At 37.9% G+C, this 16,405-nt stretch overlaps 1 protein-coding gene across 2 annotated transcripts in view; it reads left to right on the top strand.

Moving 5' to 3' along the window:
• Nucleotides 1-16,019, top strand: part of RCAN3 (RCAN family member 3) — a 28,815-nt gene extending 12,796 nt beyond the window's left edge. For both annotated transcript variants that reach the window (XM_075195373.1, XM_075195374.1), the window contains 2 exons: nt 9,106-9,277; nt 11,344-16,019. In XM_075195373.1, the coding sequence (XP_075051474.1) occupies nt 9,106-9,277; nt 11,344-11,504 (333 nt within the window). In that variant the 3' untranslated portion in view covers nt 11,505-16,019. The remainder of the gene's footprint in view (nt 1-9,105; nt 9,278-11,343) is intronic.
• The last annotated feature ends 386 nt before the right edge of the window (nt 16,020-16,405 follow it).

Genomic DNA, 16,405 nt, shown 5'->3' with positions numbered 1-16,405 from the left:
TTTGCTAATGCAATGTCCTACTTGCCCTGTTGCCTTTAATTTGAACATGTATATAATCATTTTTAGACTTTTACCTATTTCATTTTATACAGTATTTGCAGTTGGCTGTTAATCTATTGACATACAAAACATATGATCATGCTGAGAGAACTTGAGGTGCCCATAAGGAGCTACTTTGCAGAAAACTAGTAGAAACTCATTAAATACAAATCAAAGTAAACTCTGGGTGTGTTCATATTATCATATTCAAAATGCCTTTGATCCCTATTCAATTACAGCTAATTGTTAAGCAAGGGGTTATAACTGGGTCAAACTGTATTTTTGTTTTAGCACAGTATATGAAATAATGGTGTATCACTGTATTTGTGTGTGTGTGTGTGTGTGTGTGTGTGTGTAATTGTAGAATATTGCCACGACGTACCACTGCCTGTAAATGTACAGGTGGTGAACAACAAAATGGACACACACGAGTGTCAGCAAGTATATGTAAGGAAAGCCTTTCACACAGGAACTGACTGTTTTCACTCCAGGTGAGTATATTGCAATCAAATGATATGCAGTTGCTCTCCTATTTTTTTCTTGCACTTCAAAGTTATGCATGGCTGTCCAAATTTTTGGGTGTGATGTTCTCCTGTTGAAATTATATCTTTAGAGTTCCATGCCAACATCACTTTAGATATTGACTCTTTCTTCTGCAAATTACACCCAACAATAGTCATGAAGGCACTCTTGCAAACTTGTTACCCATAATTTTGCTTAACCATGATTGTCCAGCATGTTTATACCTTACCCTAAGCATGCTGGGATGTTGGTTACATGCCTCATATATCTGTAGAAGCTCTTGCTTCATTATATTTATTTTTGCTTTTGAAAGCTAGATTTTTTTTATTTTTTTTTTGTGTAGAGAATGATTTAGATTTCTCTTTACTAAAAAAGTGGTAATACCAGTTTCACACCTCATTGGCCATAACAGTCAAACACTCCAGTGGTACTTTAACTAAAAAGCCTAATTAACCCCTTCATGTTTTGAAGCTTTTTCTCTTTTTCAGCTGGTCACATTACAGCATCTATAATTTGTTTATAACCTAACCAGACAAATTATACCTTTTGTCTTTTTTCAGCACATGTTGAGTTTTCAGAAAATACCATTCGTTTTGCTTATACCTCCTGACAGAGCAAAGATAATCTGCCTAACATGGCCAAAAGATAGTTGTTGGATATTTTTTTTTTTGTGCTTACAAGAAAGTAAATTAAAAGCAACTGTGTGTCCCCACTCCCCACCAAGAAATACTTTGTGGTTCTTCTTTTGTTACCAACCTACCTTTATAAAAATGAAAAAAGCAGCAGAATTATTTTCATAATAAAATATGTACTTGAAAATGGTAATGCAATCTCGAATGAAATGCTTAACCGGGAGGAACAATATGGGTAGCCCAGCAAATCATACCATTTTCGAAAACTAGACAACCAACTGGATTAAATGAGTACCCCTTTTCTTATTGAAGCCAGAATGGGGGCAATCTTGGAATTATAACCCCCCCCCCCCCCCAAATACTTCTTAATGCATTCTTTAGTGTAGGATGTATTGTCTGACGATGACCAGACAATAACTTCTATGGGCCATCTTTCAAATGCCACTGTGTCTCTAGGTGCCAGGATGGGGGTTTTTAGGAACTTTTTTTTATGATTTTATCCAGAGTCCAGTTCTGGATACAAGAGTGAGGAAAACAGAAGTGTGCCTGAGTGTGTGTCTATGTGTATAGATGCTTGGGAAAAAAATGGTATTTTTAAGGTGGGAGAAACTTTTAAAATCACCAGTTGCAGTGCTTGGTGGCTTTAACAAATTGTTGGTCCAGCATCAAAAGTAAGAGCACCTTTATTTATGGGTTTTGATGTACTGTAAAAGGCTCAGGGGGCCAGGATAAAGGTTTCTGGCTCCATATACTATATTTCTATTTTGGAAGGGGATTATATCAGATTGTAATCCATGGATATAGACTTTTCTCCCTATGTGCTATGCGGCCAAATTTAGGAGAAGATCTAGTTGGTGACCGTTCATGGACTAGCTATGCTTCTAAGCTAAAGACAGTCATGATAAAAAGATATTTGGCAAGAGTCAACATGTGTATATAGTTAACTTTGATTTAAAATGAAAATATACCTATTCATATGCAAATTGTGGTTAAAGGATAATAGAAAAATAGTGAGACGTCCGCTCTACCCTTGATCTTCTTGTTCATCCTTCCAAATTCCAGATACTCTGTAATCCATTAATAAAAGTGACCTGCTAGGAGTCTGGAGTGAGCTACCCTTTGTCCATTTACTCCTTTAAATCTCTAATTTCTCAATCCTGCACTCTGGGGGACACTGCTACCATGGGATTGTATGAGGGTGCATGGAGTTGGCACTTAAATAGTTAACAACTAAACTTGCTGCTGACTCCTCCCCTCTGCAACCTCTACAAGCCTCAGTTTGGCTTAAATGCCCAAGGAGTTTGGCCTCATGGTACTGTGCAGTACTTTTTTTTTTTTTTTTTTTTTAAATTTTGATTTTATTTGTCGCTATGCAGGAGATGTAAGTGCTGCTGGCAGCGCTTATGTCTGTAGGCTAAACCGAGCAGAGCTCCGGCTTTTTTTTCACAAGAATCAGCTGCAGATGACATTGAAGCCGTAATAATGTAACCAATCCAGGAGGATTGGATGACTCTGACAACCGCGCGGTTCACAGCTGTCATTTACTGCACGTTGGGTCCATTCTACCATGGGCATAGAGTACCAAGTCCCAGTCAGGTTGAGCGGCCATGTTGGGAGATACCAAGTTCCCCACTGAGGCATAGGGGGACTTGGATCTCATGCGGCCATTCTAACGTAAAGGAGGAGCGGTAGCCAGTGTGCATAGTGTGAGATAACCTGGGCAGCCGTGGTTTTGACCTATAAGAGTTAGTAAAGGTGATCCAGAGAAGATGATGCTGGGGGCGAGTAACTAAGTAGACTACACACACACACACACACACACACCTACACACCTCTTGGTATTGTCTGGAGCTGGAGAAATTTGCACCAAAATCGCCCTGCGGTGATTTGGCACAGATGCTCAGACACGCTGGGACCCTGTTAGACTGCCAGTTATGGGCAGACTCCCTTCCTCTCATCCTCCTGCAATCCTTTGGGCTTCACTCAGCTAAGTACCCCATGGGGATTTTAATATTGTAGACTACACGCTATATGCATATATAGTAATAATAGTCTATTCCACCTTATTAGAACTTAGAGTTTTACTGTTAGAATTCTCTAAGCACTTCTAGGATAGTTTTATTACGGAGTCCTCATTCCTAAATATTCTATAACAGAGTTTGGTATATTACTGTTTTGTGGCTACTAGCCAGGGCCAAACGTTCCAATAGTGTGGACTCCGAAATTTGGCTCTTTCCGTCAGTCCTTTTGTGGGAACCAAACTCGTGTCATTTGCTGTAGTTTTACCTAGGGAAAAAGTAAGTTTTGTGTGCTAGCTCTGTTGTCCTTTACAGCTAGCAACCAAAACAGCTGACATTCTTTGTCTAGTCTTATTTGCAACTGTATGCAGGGGTTCAAATAGATTTGGTTTTTTTCCTTAGCAATTCTGGTTGCTTTTCGGTCTAGAAACACTGTACAACATTGCTCGCTATCTGTTGCTCATACATGGAACACTTATGCTGAACATCATCTGAGATCATATGCATGCCAATATTTTAAGCACAAAAAAGGTAGCACCTTTAAGAAGTTAGCAGTACATATCATGATATACATTGGCGGTACTGAACAAGCTACTGTAGACCAAGTAGTATTTACAAATATACCTCCGAGTTCCAGGTCTTATGTAAAAGCAGACTTTGACCTTGTGCTTTTATGTCGGAACACAAGTAATGTGACTTGTAAAGTTTTCATATTACCAGGTAGGAGTGTATTATTTTATATTAACCTGTGATGTAACTACAGTTTTATTTTCAATGGGTGCCTGTATGAGTCCACAGCATAGAAGCTTAAGGTTGTATGTTTCATCCCAGGACATAACATGGTGGTGCAAAGTATAAGAGCGAAAAGGTAGTACAGTGGTTTGCATAGTTTCCTCACGGCTCAGGGACCTTGTGTTGGATTCTAACCAAAGAATCTTAACACAAAGGTGCTTCCTATGTCTACCTGGGTTACCTCTAGGTGCTCTAGCTTCCTTCCACTCTTCATAAACATATCTGTAAGTTAAATGGAGTCTGATTTAAGTTGTCCCATATAAGTATCTATAGTCGGGAATTACAGTAGATTTTAAACGCGACTGAAGCAGGGACTGATGTGAATAAACAACCTTGGATTGTAGAGCGCTGTGTAATATTTTGGCACTATATATAAAGGATGATGATGTATCTTACATTATAAGATCACAGAACTGGCAAATACACCTATTACATGCTATAATCTATTAAATTTACTGAACTGCTTTCCAAAAGCTGTTTAATCAATCAAGTTATTTTTGTTACTGACTTGAAACCGTGTAATTTTGGAATTAGTCAAAGTAGAGGTCAAGGAATAGATATTCTGAACACTCTAGTGCAGTGTTTCCCAACTCCAGTCCTCATGCACCCCCAATAGCTCATGTTTTCAGGATTTTGTTAATCATGCACAGGTGACTTAGTCTACTTCCCTGGGTCAGTAATTATCCCACTTGTTTCCACCAACAGAAATCCTCAAAACATGAGCTGTTGGAGGTGCATGTGGACTGGAGTTGAGAAACACTGCTCTAGTGGGTCTTAATTTTAACAGAATGCAATGCAATATAATGCACTGAATGCTTGAATTGGGAGTGAATTATGGATAAAGACAAGAAAATGCTCTTCACTGTGGAAGCACACTTTCTTCCCTGAGTGGAGTATTCTCCATTGTCTTCATACTTGACCTTTATTTATTAAACAAAAAATATGATATATAGTGGCAGGAGCTCCCTTCTTGTGACACAGGCACAAACAACTTCTCACTTGAATTAAGTGCTTTTATTGTTCCATCACAATAAACATCACTTTTTTTGTCAGGATGACACCAGGCAACCTACTACTTACTAGTTCCAGCTTCCCTCTCTGGTCACCGGCCACTAGCTGCCATCGGTCGCAATGCACAACCCAGGTTTTTATAGTTGAGACTCCTCCTACAGCCTTGGACAGACCTTTAAAAAGAGTTTGCTGTAGATGTTCTGTAATCACTCTTGATTGCAGACACCCCTTGTCAGCTTTGTTGTTAGATGTGGAAAAGAAGCTGTGAAAGCATTTAAGTAAAATCACATTTTACACTTCAGTGCGTGTGTGTGTGTGTGTGTGTGTATGTATATATAATATATATGTGTGTGTGTGTGTAGATATTTCAAATAAGAGACTCCTCACTTAAGTCTTCTTAGGCAGTTGCTGTTGTCTTGCAACATGAAGACGGCATAGCACAAACGTTATATATTCCACGACTCCCTTACCTACACCTAGTCAGTGTCGGAACTTCCGCCCACCAGATCCCATAATCTTTTTATTCACAAATGCACACAACAGCAATCACACCTTTGTGCTGTGGGAATATAACCCCGTCTGCAGCCTCTCCTGCTTTTGAGTTATAGAATATGCATGAAAATGCAACATAATTATTTTCTATGGCAATTTTTATCCTTTGGAACTGTGCTGCTTTGTTCCTAATGTAGCTTACTGTGCTTTTCATCTGTCTTGGTCAACATGTATTTAAAAAGGAAAAAAAAAGGTCATAGCGTTTAATGATTTATTTTGGTATGTTCACTTGAAAACATCTAATATCAAGATCAATTCACGTTGTTCATATCCACATCATGGGTTTAACTGCTTCTGCTGAGATTTAATCGCTGTATGTTGTCTTGTTAAAAAATGTAAAAAAAATCTTTCAATAGAAAGATTGTGGCATGTGATTCTTTTCAGACTACAGTTACAGGTCCCAGTAATTCCAGAAACATGAATGCTAGGTGGTCCAATCTCAGCAAATTTGGCCATTTACATGTGTAGCCGAATTGGGCTCTGATCCAGTTGCTCGGTACTAGGGCAGAGTGATCGGACCATGCAGTGTGTCCGGTTATAGGAATTAGTCCAGTTGTATCAATAGTCACTTTTTTGTTAATAAACAAGTATCCTACTTGAAGCTTGCATTATTTAAACAGTATACAAATTAGGAGTTAATCACCAAACTCCAGGATTTCACCTGAGCAAACACACTGGGGAACTCTGCCATCCTTTTCTGGCTAATATGGTGACACTCTGCACCACCGGTCAATACTTCTGCACATTGTTAATGCACCAAATCTCAAAACTGGAGGTTGACCACTGTTCTACACAACCAAATATAGAAATCCTATAATGTGACCAGAAATAAGTTTTCCGAGTAATCCAGAGAAACTGATCTATACACTTGTGAGGACACATACTTCAGTTTCACAGCAACTTCATAATCAACACCAGAAGATTCCATAGCACTTTAAAATTGGGAGCAAACCATAATAAAACAATACTGGGTAATACATACAGCGTGATAAGAGGGTCCTGCTTGCAAGCTTACAATCTATGGGATAATGGTTTGATACACAAGGGTAAGTGCTAGATCATATTGCATATTGGTCCAAAGGTAAGGTATGCAAAGGTTAAAAAGTACTTAGTGGGCTGTATGTTCAATCACACAACTATGTCAGAGGGTTGTTTTGTGTTGGCTGTGTAGAGGGTGGTAATAAGGTAACCTAGGAAGGTTAAAAGGGTGGTTGAGGAATATTATAAGCTTGCCTGCAAAGGTGGGTTTTTAGGGAACAATGAAGGTGTGAAGACTAGAGGAAAATCTTATTGTTGAATTTCACAAAGCAGCCTAAAAAGAATCCTGGAACTGGGAAAGGGAGGATGTGATGAGTGTGGAAGAGAGACGCAGCTTTTGTACAGCACGGAGGTGTCGAGTTCAGTGAAATTTTGAGACAAGTTAGGAGATGTACACTATATGTGCAAAAGTATTTGAAACACCTCAATTTAATATTTAACAGGTGTGGCCAATCAGACCCGTTGCCAGAGGTGTATAAAATCGAGCCCCTAGCCATGCAGTCTCCATTTGCAGACATTTGTGATACAAAATGGGTTGTTCTGAAGAGGTCAGTGACTTCAAACGTGTTACTGTGATAGGATGCCACCTTTGCAATAAGACGGTTTGTGAATTTTCATCCCTGCTGGATATTCCACAGTCAACTGTAAGTGATATTATTAGAAAGTGGAAGCGTTCAGGAACAAGAGCAACTAAGCCACAAAGCGGAAGACAACGTAAAATCACAGAGCAGGGTCAACAACTACTAAGGTGCATGGTTCTGTAAAAGAGCTTAAATTAATGGGTTTTCATGGCCAAGCAGCTGCATGCAAACTTCACATCACCAAGACCAATGTCGAGCGCCGGATGGAGTGGTGTAAACCATACCAACACTGGAATGTGGAGCAGTGGAAACATGTTCTGTGAAGTGACGAATCATGCTTCTCTGTTTGGCAGATGGGAGTGTCTGGATTTGGTGCATGCCAGGAGAACATTACCTGCCTGAGTGCATTATGCCAACTGTGAAGTTTGGTGGAGGAGGGATAATGGCATGGGGCTGTTTTTCAAGGTTTGGACTAGGACCCTTATCTCCAGTGAAGGACAGTCTTAATGCTTCAATATACCAAGTCATTTTGGACAATGCTTCCAATTTTGTGGTAACAGGGGAAGGCCCTTTTCTATTCCTATAGCCCCAGTGCACAAAGCAAGGACTACAAAGACATGGTTTGATGAGTTCAGTGTGGAAGAACTTGACTGCCCTGCACAGAGCCCTGACCTCAACCCCATCAAACACCTTTGGAATGAACTGGAACAGAGATTGCGAGACAGGCCTTCTCGTCCAACATCAATTCCTGAACTCGTAAATGCCCCTACGGAATGAATGGGCACAAATTCCCACAGAAACACTCCAACATCTCGTGAAAAGCCTTCCAAGAAGAGTGATAGCTGTTATCGCTGCAAAAGGGACACCAGTGCTATATTAAAGTATATGTATTTGAATACAATGTCATTTATAGTCCCTGTTGGTGTAATGGTCAAGCGTCTAAATACTTTTGTCCATATAGTGTATGTTGGTGTAATTTTGTTGATGGCCTTGTATGTTTAATAGAAGAATTTTATATTGGATTTGTTGACAAAAGGGCAACCAATGTAGAGACTAGCAGAGGAAGAACTATTTGCAAGGAAAATCAATCTAGCTGCTGCATGCAAAATAGATTGTAGGGGCTCGAGTCTGATTTTGGGAAGGCCAGTAAAGAGGGAATTGCAATAGTTGATGCGGGAGATGGAGTGCATGAATTAAAGTTTTTGCAGTGTCTTGTGTGAGATATGTATGTATTCTGGAAATGTTCTTTTAGATGTATGCAGCATGATGTAAATATACAGTGGATTTAGGGAGCAAAGGATAGTTGTGAATCAAGGATTACAACTAGGCAACAAGCTTGCGGGGTGGAATTTAAGGTCATGTTGTCAACAGAAATTGGAGGGTCATGGGAGCTACGAGAGAGGGTGATAATTTAAGAGCGAGTTTGGGTCAGAATAGGAGTAATAACTGCATGCTTGAATAGTGATGGAAAGATACCAGTAGAGAGAGAGATAAATTTCAGATTTTAGCTAGAGGTGGAATGAGCACATGAGACATGGACCTACCAATTGGGATTGAGAAGACAGGAGGTAGAGTAGGAGAATAAGAAGAGAGTAGAAACTTTCTTTAGCTAATTACAAGTCGAGAGAGAGAACACCATTTTGAGTCAGATATTTTCAATCTTGTGCTTGAAATAGGAAGCAAGATCCTGGGCACTGATGGTAGTCAGAGGGTTTAGGGTGGGAGGATTGAGAAGAGATTTAAATGTGTTAAAAAGGTGTTTGGGGGTGAGCTACTTAACACTGATTAGCATTTCATCATCCCAGCGACTTCCTTGGATTCCTTCTGTCAAGTAATTAATAGAACCTTGGTAGCAGCTAGGGTTTTTGTGGTTTTATTTATTTATATTTTTTTGATGAATCGTTCAAATTTTTTTCCCAGGTTCAAGTGTCTAATGAGGAAGGAGAAAAATCTTTTTTGTTACCTCCCCAGCCAACGAAGCAGTTTCTAATCTCTCCTCCAGCATCCCCACCTGTAGGATGGAAACAAAGTGATGACCCAACACCGGTTCTCAACTATGATCTGCTGTGTGCGGTTTCAAAGCTTGGCCCAGGTAAGTCTATCGTATTACAGAGGTATAGATGACACATCATTGTACCAAAGGAAATAAAGTAACATATTTTCTAGGGCCAGGTTTAAAAAAGCCATATCACAATATATAGTCATTCTTCCTTTGAAATTGAATCTTGTTAGATTTATTTATTTGCCAATCAAAATGAATTTAATAATGGTTCTATAATAGGATCCGAGTTGGATAGCTATTGCTCATTGGAGCCCCTTATAGTTTATTTTTCAAGTACAAATGGAGAGGAATGTTTTCAGACACTGTTGTAGTCCAGTGCCAGAGCATGTGGCACTAGCACAGTCAATTCTCATACTATGCGATTGTGGTAGGGATAGAGGCAATCATAACCCATACACTTTGTAATGGGCACCAGATTGTGCTGCAAGTATCATGATATCAGCTGTATCCTCTGTTTAGTTTTTCAGATCACAGCATATTTTTGTGTATTTTATGGTACTACCTTTGTTTATTAGTAGTCATAATTCATTGAGTTGTTGAAAGACATAATGTGTATGATATATTAGAAACAAAACTTTGGCATTCCTAATGTGGTAGATCTAAACATTTATGGTAGTTTAGAGACTAATGGTGACCACACACAAAGTGATCTAATTGTTTGGCCCATTTGCTGATTGATCAGATTTTTGGCTGCACACATAGGTGGCGGAAAAACATTTGTATTTCTTTGTAAGGGAATGGAGTTCAACAATCCATGGAAGTTCGAGCCACATGGTGTTCCTTATCACTTAATATGCTGTCTCCTCTCTTCCATTTCAATTTGGCTTTGTTTTTCTCTGTCTTCTCCTACAATTTCTAATCCTAAAGCAAATTGCAAAAATGTATACTCCTGTATCTGGTGGACAGTCTCTTCATCGCCAAGCCACACCTACAAACATATCTTATTGATATTGCATCAATAAGATATGCCTTGAATGATTTCCCAAGTTAACAGCCTCCTTTTCTTACATTTCTCTCCTCCCTGCCTCCTTTCTGTGATTGCTGATTCGATCTCTCGCCTCTGTCTGTGCTCAACAGTCATTAATTTATCATTGCCTCTGCACTTTGCTCTGTGTTTATCACCTACCCTCTTTCTCAATGAAGTTTATGGCCCTTGCCTCTTCTGTGACTGCTGCCTGCACTCTCTCATTGCTCAGGAAGGCTGACCTTGCACTGTCTGCTCTTCCTGGATTAGTCTGCATCACATGTCTCCTTAGTTTTTCCTTCCCTTCCTTTTTCCTTCTCCTTGGACTTAGTGCAGGAGATTGTAGCGATGATCTGTCAGAGACCTTGTCATAGATCATACCTTGTTACCATTTGGAAATCTTTTGCATAAATTTGCTTTTCTTTCGTTACTTGTAAAGAAATACAAAAGTATTTATAAATAAATACCTTTTTATTTTCTTCACAATCACTTTGTATTCCTCTTCCCTGTGCATGGCTTTCTGTATACATGCAGTATACTATTTATTTACCTTTTTCATTTTCTTTTCTTTTTTTTTTTTTATTTTGCTTTTTCTTTTTACAATTGCATGTTCAACCCTGTTGCTCCTAACCCAAACACTGCTCAGTAAAACAGATGATCCAGTAAAGTACTGCGAAAATCACCATACTGATGCTCTGCTGTTCATATTTCTTGTACAGTCCTTTGTCTCCAAACAGGTTTCATCAGTTCTGCTTTCTCCACTTGCTACTTTTTATCTCTTACCTATCATTTTGTTACCTTGCCCGTAAATTCATCCATTCAGATTTACAATTTCAGTGACCCTGCTCTGAGTCATTTAATGATTAATGCATGTTTCTTACCGGTAGTTGTTTTTCATTATGCTTTGAAATCTCTATTCTACATATATAGAAATAAATGTAGTGAAATCTTAATAATCTGTGCCTCCTTGGAATTATTTTAGTACTCAGAGCCAAGAAGTTGCAACAAATGGCTCTTTGGGTGATGTTGAACTTTGTTACAGTATGCTCCGCAATGCCACTTGGTGCTTACCCTTGTCATGGATCAATCACATTAACATATTCCTGCACTAATGTCTTTTCTACCCTCTTAGGGGAGAAGTATGAACTGCATGCAGGGACAGAGTCAACGCCTAGCGTGGTGGTTCACGTGTGTGAGAGTGACAATGAAGAGGAGGAGGATGATATTAAAAGACCAAAACAAAAAATAGTTCAGACTAAGTGCCCTGTGCATCCCTCTGCCATTGTAAACTAGTTTCATGCTTTTGTCTATAAAAGAAAAATTCCAGAATACATATCTAAGGGAAATGTAGGTCTTACTATTCACTTTATGTATATAGCTAAAGACAATCTAGGTCATATTGTCAGAAGTGGTATAAATGATGTATTTTATTTTTATGTGTGATTATAAATCTTTTATTTGCTATTATGTATGTGTTTTACATTATCAGTGTTTTTAACCATTTTGCGTAAACCAAAATGGTTGACAGCAGTAAAATGTATTGTCTCCCATTCCACTGTTTTGAAGGGGCAGTTGCTTAAAGTACGGGGGTTAATGCCACTTAAACAAGAACTTCATTAAAAATGTAGTTTTGGGTAGACCACACTGTTTTGTTAAACTAAAGCTATAACTTACCTGGGATGGTGAGTTAACGCACCGCCCTCTGATGGTCCTGTGTTGCTCTTGCTTATACTGCTTAAAGCTGATCTTTTTCAGAGAGACAGCGGAACTTTCAGTGACTGTTCCCTGTGAACTTTCCATTTTCATTAATCGGAGGTTCAGAGGTGAGGGCAACTGCAATTATTTATGTCTTCTTGAAAGAGGCACGTTATAGCAGCATGGAGTAGAGCTGCGTAGGACCTTTGTGGGCCCTCTGAACTGTTGGAACAGCACATGCCAGTTAAGATAAACAGTGTTTTAATTAACCTGGTCAATTTCACTCAAAACAAAGTGTTATGTTTTTTGGTGGAGTTCTTAACATACAGGTATAATATGTAATTTTTACAATTTGTCTTTTGCTTAAATGTATTAAACATTTTGTGGACAAAGGATGTGATTGCCAGTCCCGGGCTGGAAATATAACTACAGTGATTAGTTAGAGTAATCCGTTTTCAAATTCTGTTTGCCTTGTGTTTTAGCTGCTGACTTTACCCAATACATTAGTTCTCTCAGATGGGTGGTATATTCTGAAAGAGAAATATATTACAGCCAATGGAAAAAATCTTAAATTGGTAGACCGTTCCCATAACTGTGAATGTATTTTATAACCTAAAATGTGGGATGCAACCTTTAACAAGACAATTTGAAATGAATTAATTTAATGCATTACAATATTAACAAATGTCGACTGTGTTCTGTTTTCGTGTTTTAAGATATGCTATATTTGGTGAATGGTAAAAATGTCATGTATTAAGTGGACAGATGTGGCGGTAGTAAAAAATTGCTATTGGCTTCGTTTAAATGTAGAGTGAGTAAATAAAAGGTTTGTGTGAAATGGATGTAATAAAAAACTGCATACCGAAGTATATTTAATAATTATGTATAGAGGAAATAGGTTTTCTCTGCTTTTTTTTTTTTTTTTTTTTCTCTGAACAATAGGAAATAAAGTGCAGGGAAACGTGTGTTCTCTGGATCTTGAAAGCAGTACATCCAGTTTATGTTCTGTTCCGTCATACCCTAATTTTGGAAATGTTTCCTGTTGTTTTTATTGTTTTTGAGAATCTTTCAAAATAATCTTTTTTTTTTTTTTTTTATTGGGTTCTATAATTTTACTATAAAATTATTTTGGAGTCATCACTTGTGTTTAATGTTAGATTATAGAATATATTGTTTGTCTATAAAAAAAGCCTGTGTTTAAATAACTATTCGTAGTCAAATAGGAAAAAACATATAACCTAGTTTTATATAGCAACAATATATATTTGCAGTTTAAGTTCTATAGAAAATTAGTCTATAGATGAGAAGTCATCTAAATTACCAAGTGGCCATAAAACTCCGATGGGGATGTTTTAAAGGTAGAGTTTATGCAATTTCCTTCATCACTGCGTCATGCTAGTTGCTCGCGGTAGACTGTAATATTGCTGAGATGTATTTTGTCGCTGTCCTTTAGCAGTATATGTAGAAATGTCATGGTAATAGGGCTTGACATTTGTACAGCTGCATGTGTTTGTCTAACTTTTTCTACTCCTTTTAGGGGGCATCAATGAAAACTAGTAGATGAGAAGCACACTGGATAGTAACCAATCAGATCTTAGCACTTTTTTTTTTTTTATTTTTTTTTTAGCACGGTTTTTATTTTCTTCCTTTCGCCCTCTCTACCAGTTTTCATAAATATCCCTATGTAAGTGACACAACTGCCCATGTTGCTTGATTTTTGGGTTGGAAAGAATGAGACACTATCAGTGTCCAATTTGGACACACATGGAAGTGCCTGAATTGTATGAGAGCACTTTGTCCGAGCCGCTGTATCTCTTTCAGAATCATTTGGACCTGGAGCATGTTTGTTCAATCAGAAGGTGACTGCACATATAGTTCATCTGGGGTCCTCTTCAAATTACATTTACCAATATGTCAAATAAGGAGACAACCAATTGGATTATAGGCTATGGGGGACATTTTGGGGCTACCCGCACAGCTTTCCCAACATATGTGATCAGCATAAGAAAGTGAAACATGTAGGTAAAAAGAAGATGTAAGCAAAGGTAAAGTAATGAAATTAAACAGGATTTTGTAGAAGGTTATGTGAAATAAGCACTATGGAGGGAGAGAATGGCTAATACTTTACTGGAGCAGGATTTGGGTTATGCCCAAAAAAAAAAAAAAACACACACACACAGAAGAGGCCATGAATTTAGATTTGGTGGGTGGAAAATAGCATTAGATGAGTGAGATTAAAAGGGAGATAACAGAAAGAAGTGACTGACTGGTGATAAATGGACTAAGGTACACTAGGAAGGAGTAAGAAAACTACAGCAAAGGAAGGTAAAGTGACTAGTATAAATTTCTGTGTCCGTGTCCCAGTTGTATAACAATAGTCCTCACAAAATTAAATATGATTATCTAAAAGTCAGTCTAAATACACCATAGTTATTGAAAATGTTGAATAAAACTAAAATAAAACGCGTAACCAAAAATACTGTTGTGATGAACTTTCAACGATTACTTTTTTTTTTGCCAATACAGTACTTCATGCTCATTCATATTGTTCACTCTCTGGTCAAAATATCATCACTATGGTGGTATGATGGCTTTACAAAGCAACAACTCTTTGATTAAAACATTTTCTTAGTACTTTTTGTTTTTCTCTCCCCAGAGTGTCATTCTGAAGCATTACAAAGTTCTGTGTTTTAATTTTTCCTTCCCCTATTCATTCAGTGCCTCCCTTTAAAAACTAAAACAAATGCTTCTTGAAAGGGAAGACAAACCTACTTGGACTATCTTTTTGGACTGACAGCGTCAAAGTAGGTTTAGCAAACATTGAGAATGTGCTGCATTAAACATTTAATATTAAAATCAGATTGTATAGGGCCTTATTCAATCGGACAAACTTGGCCCATTGAGTCTCCAACAGCCCGATTAGTAAGTGCCTCTTTTCCTCCATCCCTTCATATCCATTAAACATTTCTGATGTGCTTGTTCAGATCTCTGCAAAGTTCAATAATGTCTACAGTAGTATAAAGCATAAAATGAATTAAGTACTCTCACAAAATAGAAATGTAAAAAAATGGACCAAGATCTGCAAAAACTGGGTGAAAGAATTGCATTGAAATAACTGTGCAGTCTCAGGGATATATTTACTAAACTGCGGGTTTGAAAAAGTGGAGAAGTTGCCTATAGTAGCCAATTAGAGTCTAGCTGTCATTTTGTAGAATGTGCTAAATAAATGCCTACTAGAATCTAATTGGTTGCTATAGGCAACATCTCCACTTTTTCAAATGTACCGTTTGCTAAATATACCCCTCAGTCTTCTGGGACACACTGTAGCTCTGGGAGGTAGACTGTTAACTGACTACTCTTGACCCACCTCCCAGAGTGTCCATGGCAGTCCACCCTAGCCACAGCAACAAGTGCTGGGCATTTAGCAAAGATCAGAAGGTAGTGAGACATGGTAATTTAATAATGAACTAGCAGGGTCACCTGGCATTATGCAGATTTGATTTTTAATGTGTAGCAGTTTTTATATATTGGCAAATTATTTGGTAAATAGACCAAAAATGCTATATAGAAAATAAGATTTGTTGCAGCGTTATGTAGTGTTGTGGCGATATTTCCTTCCAGCAGTCAACAATTGTTTACAACCAAAAAATGTTTTCAATATTTTGATTGCATTGTCCCTATGTGGTCTAATAGGTTACTTTCTTGATACTAATTAACTATGTCAGATTTGGCAACTTTATCTTGGGAACTGTGGAAGATATTAGCCAACAAACAAGCTTCTTTTTTATATAGATAAATAAACTCTTCCTGGAACAGATAATGGTACAGATAAAGATGTCTTAATTGCAGTGTTTAGCTCACTTGTGCGCTATTCAGTGAGATTGTTTTCACACCTTTTTTTTTTCACTAATGTAAATGGGGATTAGTTCCATAAAATCTGCACAATAGTTTACCAGTGTACTTATGTCTTTGCTACCAGTATATAAAATGCATGGCCTTTTGAAACTGTTGGAGATCTCTGTTTTCCCCAATTTCCATCATGAATAGTCCTCTCTCATTTACATATTTTGTCATGTCAATGTGCAACACTTAATAAACTATATCTTGACTTTATGGTGTACATCAAATATGCTAGGAAGCAGATTGTATTTTGTTTATATGTATAATTCACACATTCATTACAATATAATAAGACTGTTTTGTAAAGTAACATGCAAATATAGGTTTGATTGTTTTTTCCAAGTTTGAGTAATCATTGTGGTAGGCACAAAAAGACTATAAAATATTTACAGAAAAATTGAATGTACTGTGCACATCTTCTGGGATAAATCATCCATCTTAGTTGCTGATGCAGTGAAGCAGACTCCTTATATTTTGTTTTTTGTGTGGGAGGGGGGGGGGGGGGGGGGCTTAGTTACAATCTTCTATAGTACCCGGTTTGTCCGTTAGAGTATAATTATTGGCTCCTTCGATCCATTAAGCGTGGCTTGTCCAAGTTT

The sequence above is a fragment of the Mixophyes fleayi genome, chromosome 2 (genome assembly GCF_038048845.1).
Source record: "Mixophyes fleayi isolate aMixFle1 chromosome 2, aMixFle1.hap1, whole genome shotgun sequence".
In the NCBI taxonomy this organism is placed as follows: domain Eukaryota; kingdom Metazoa; phylum Chordata; class Amphibia; order Anura; family Limnodynastidae; genus Mixophyes; species Mixophyes fleayi.
The sequence above is the reverse complement of the archived record's forward strand: the minus strand, read 5'-3'. Positions and strand labels throughout refer to the sequence as shown.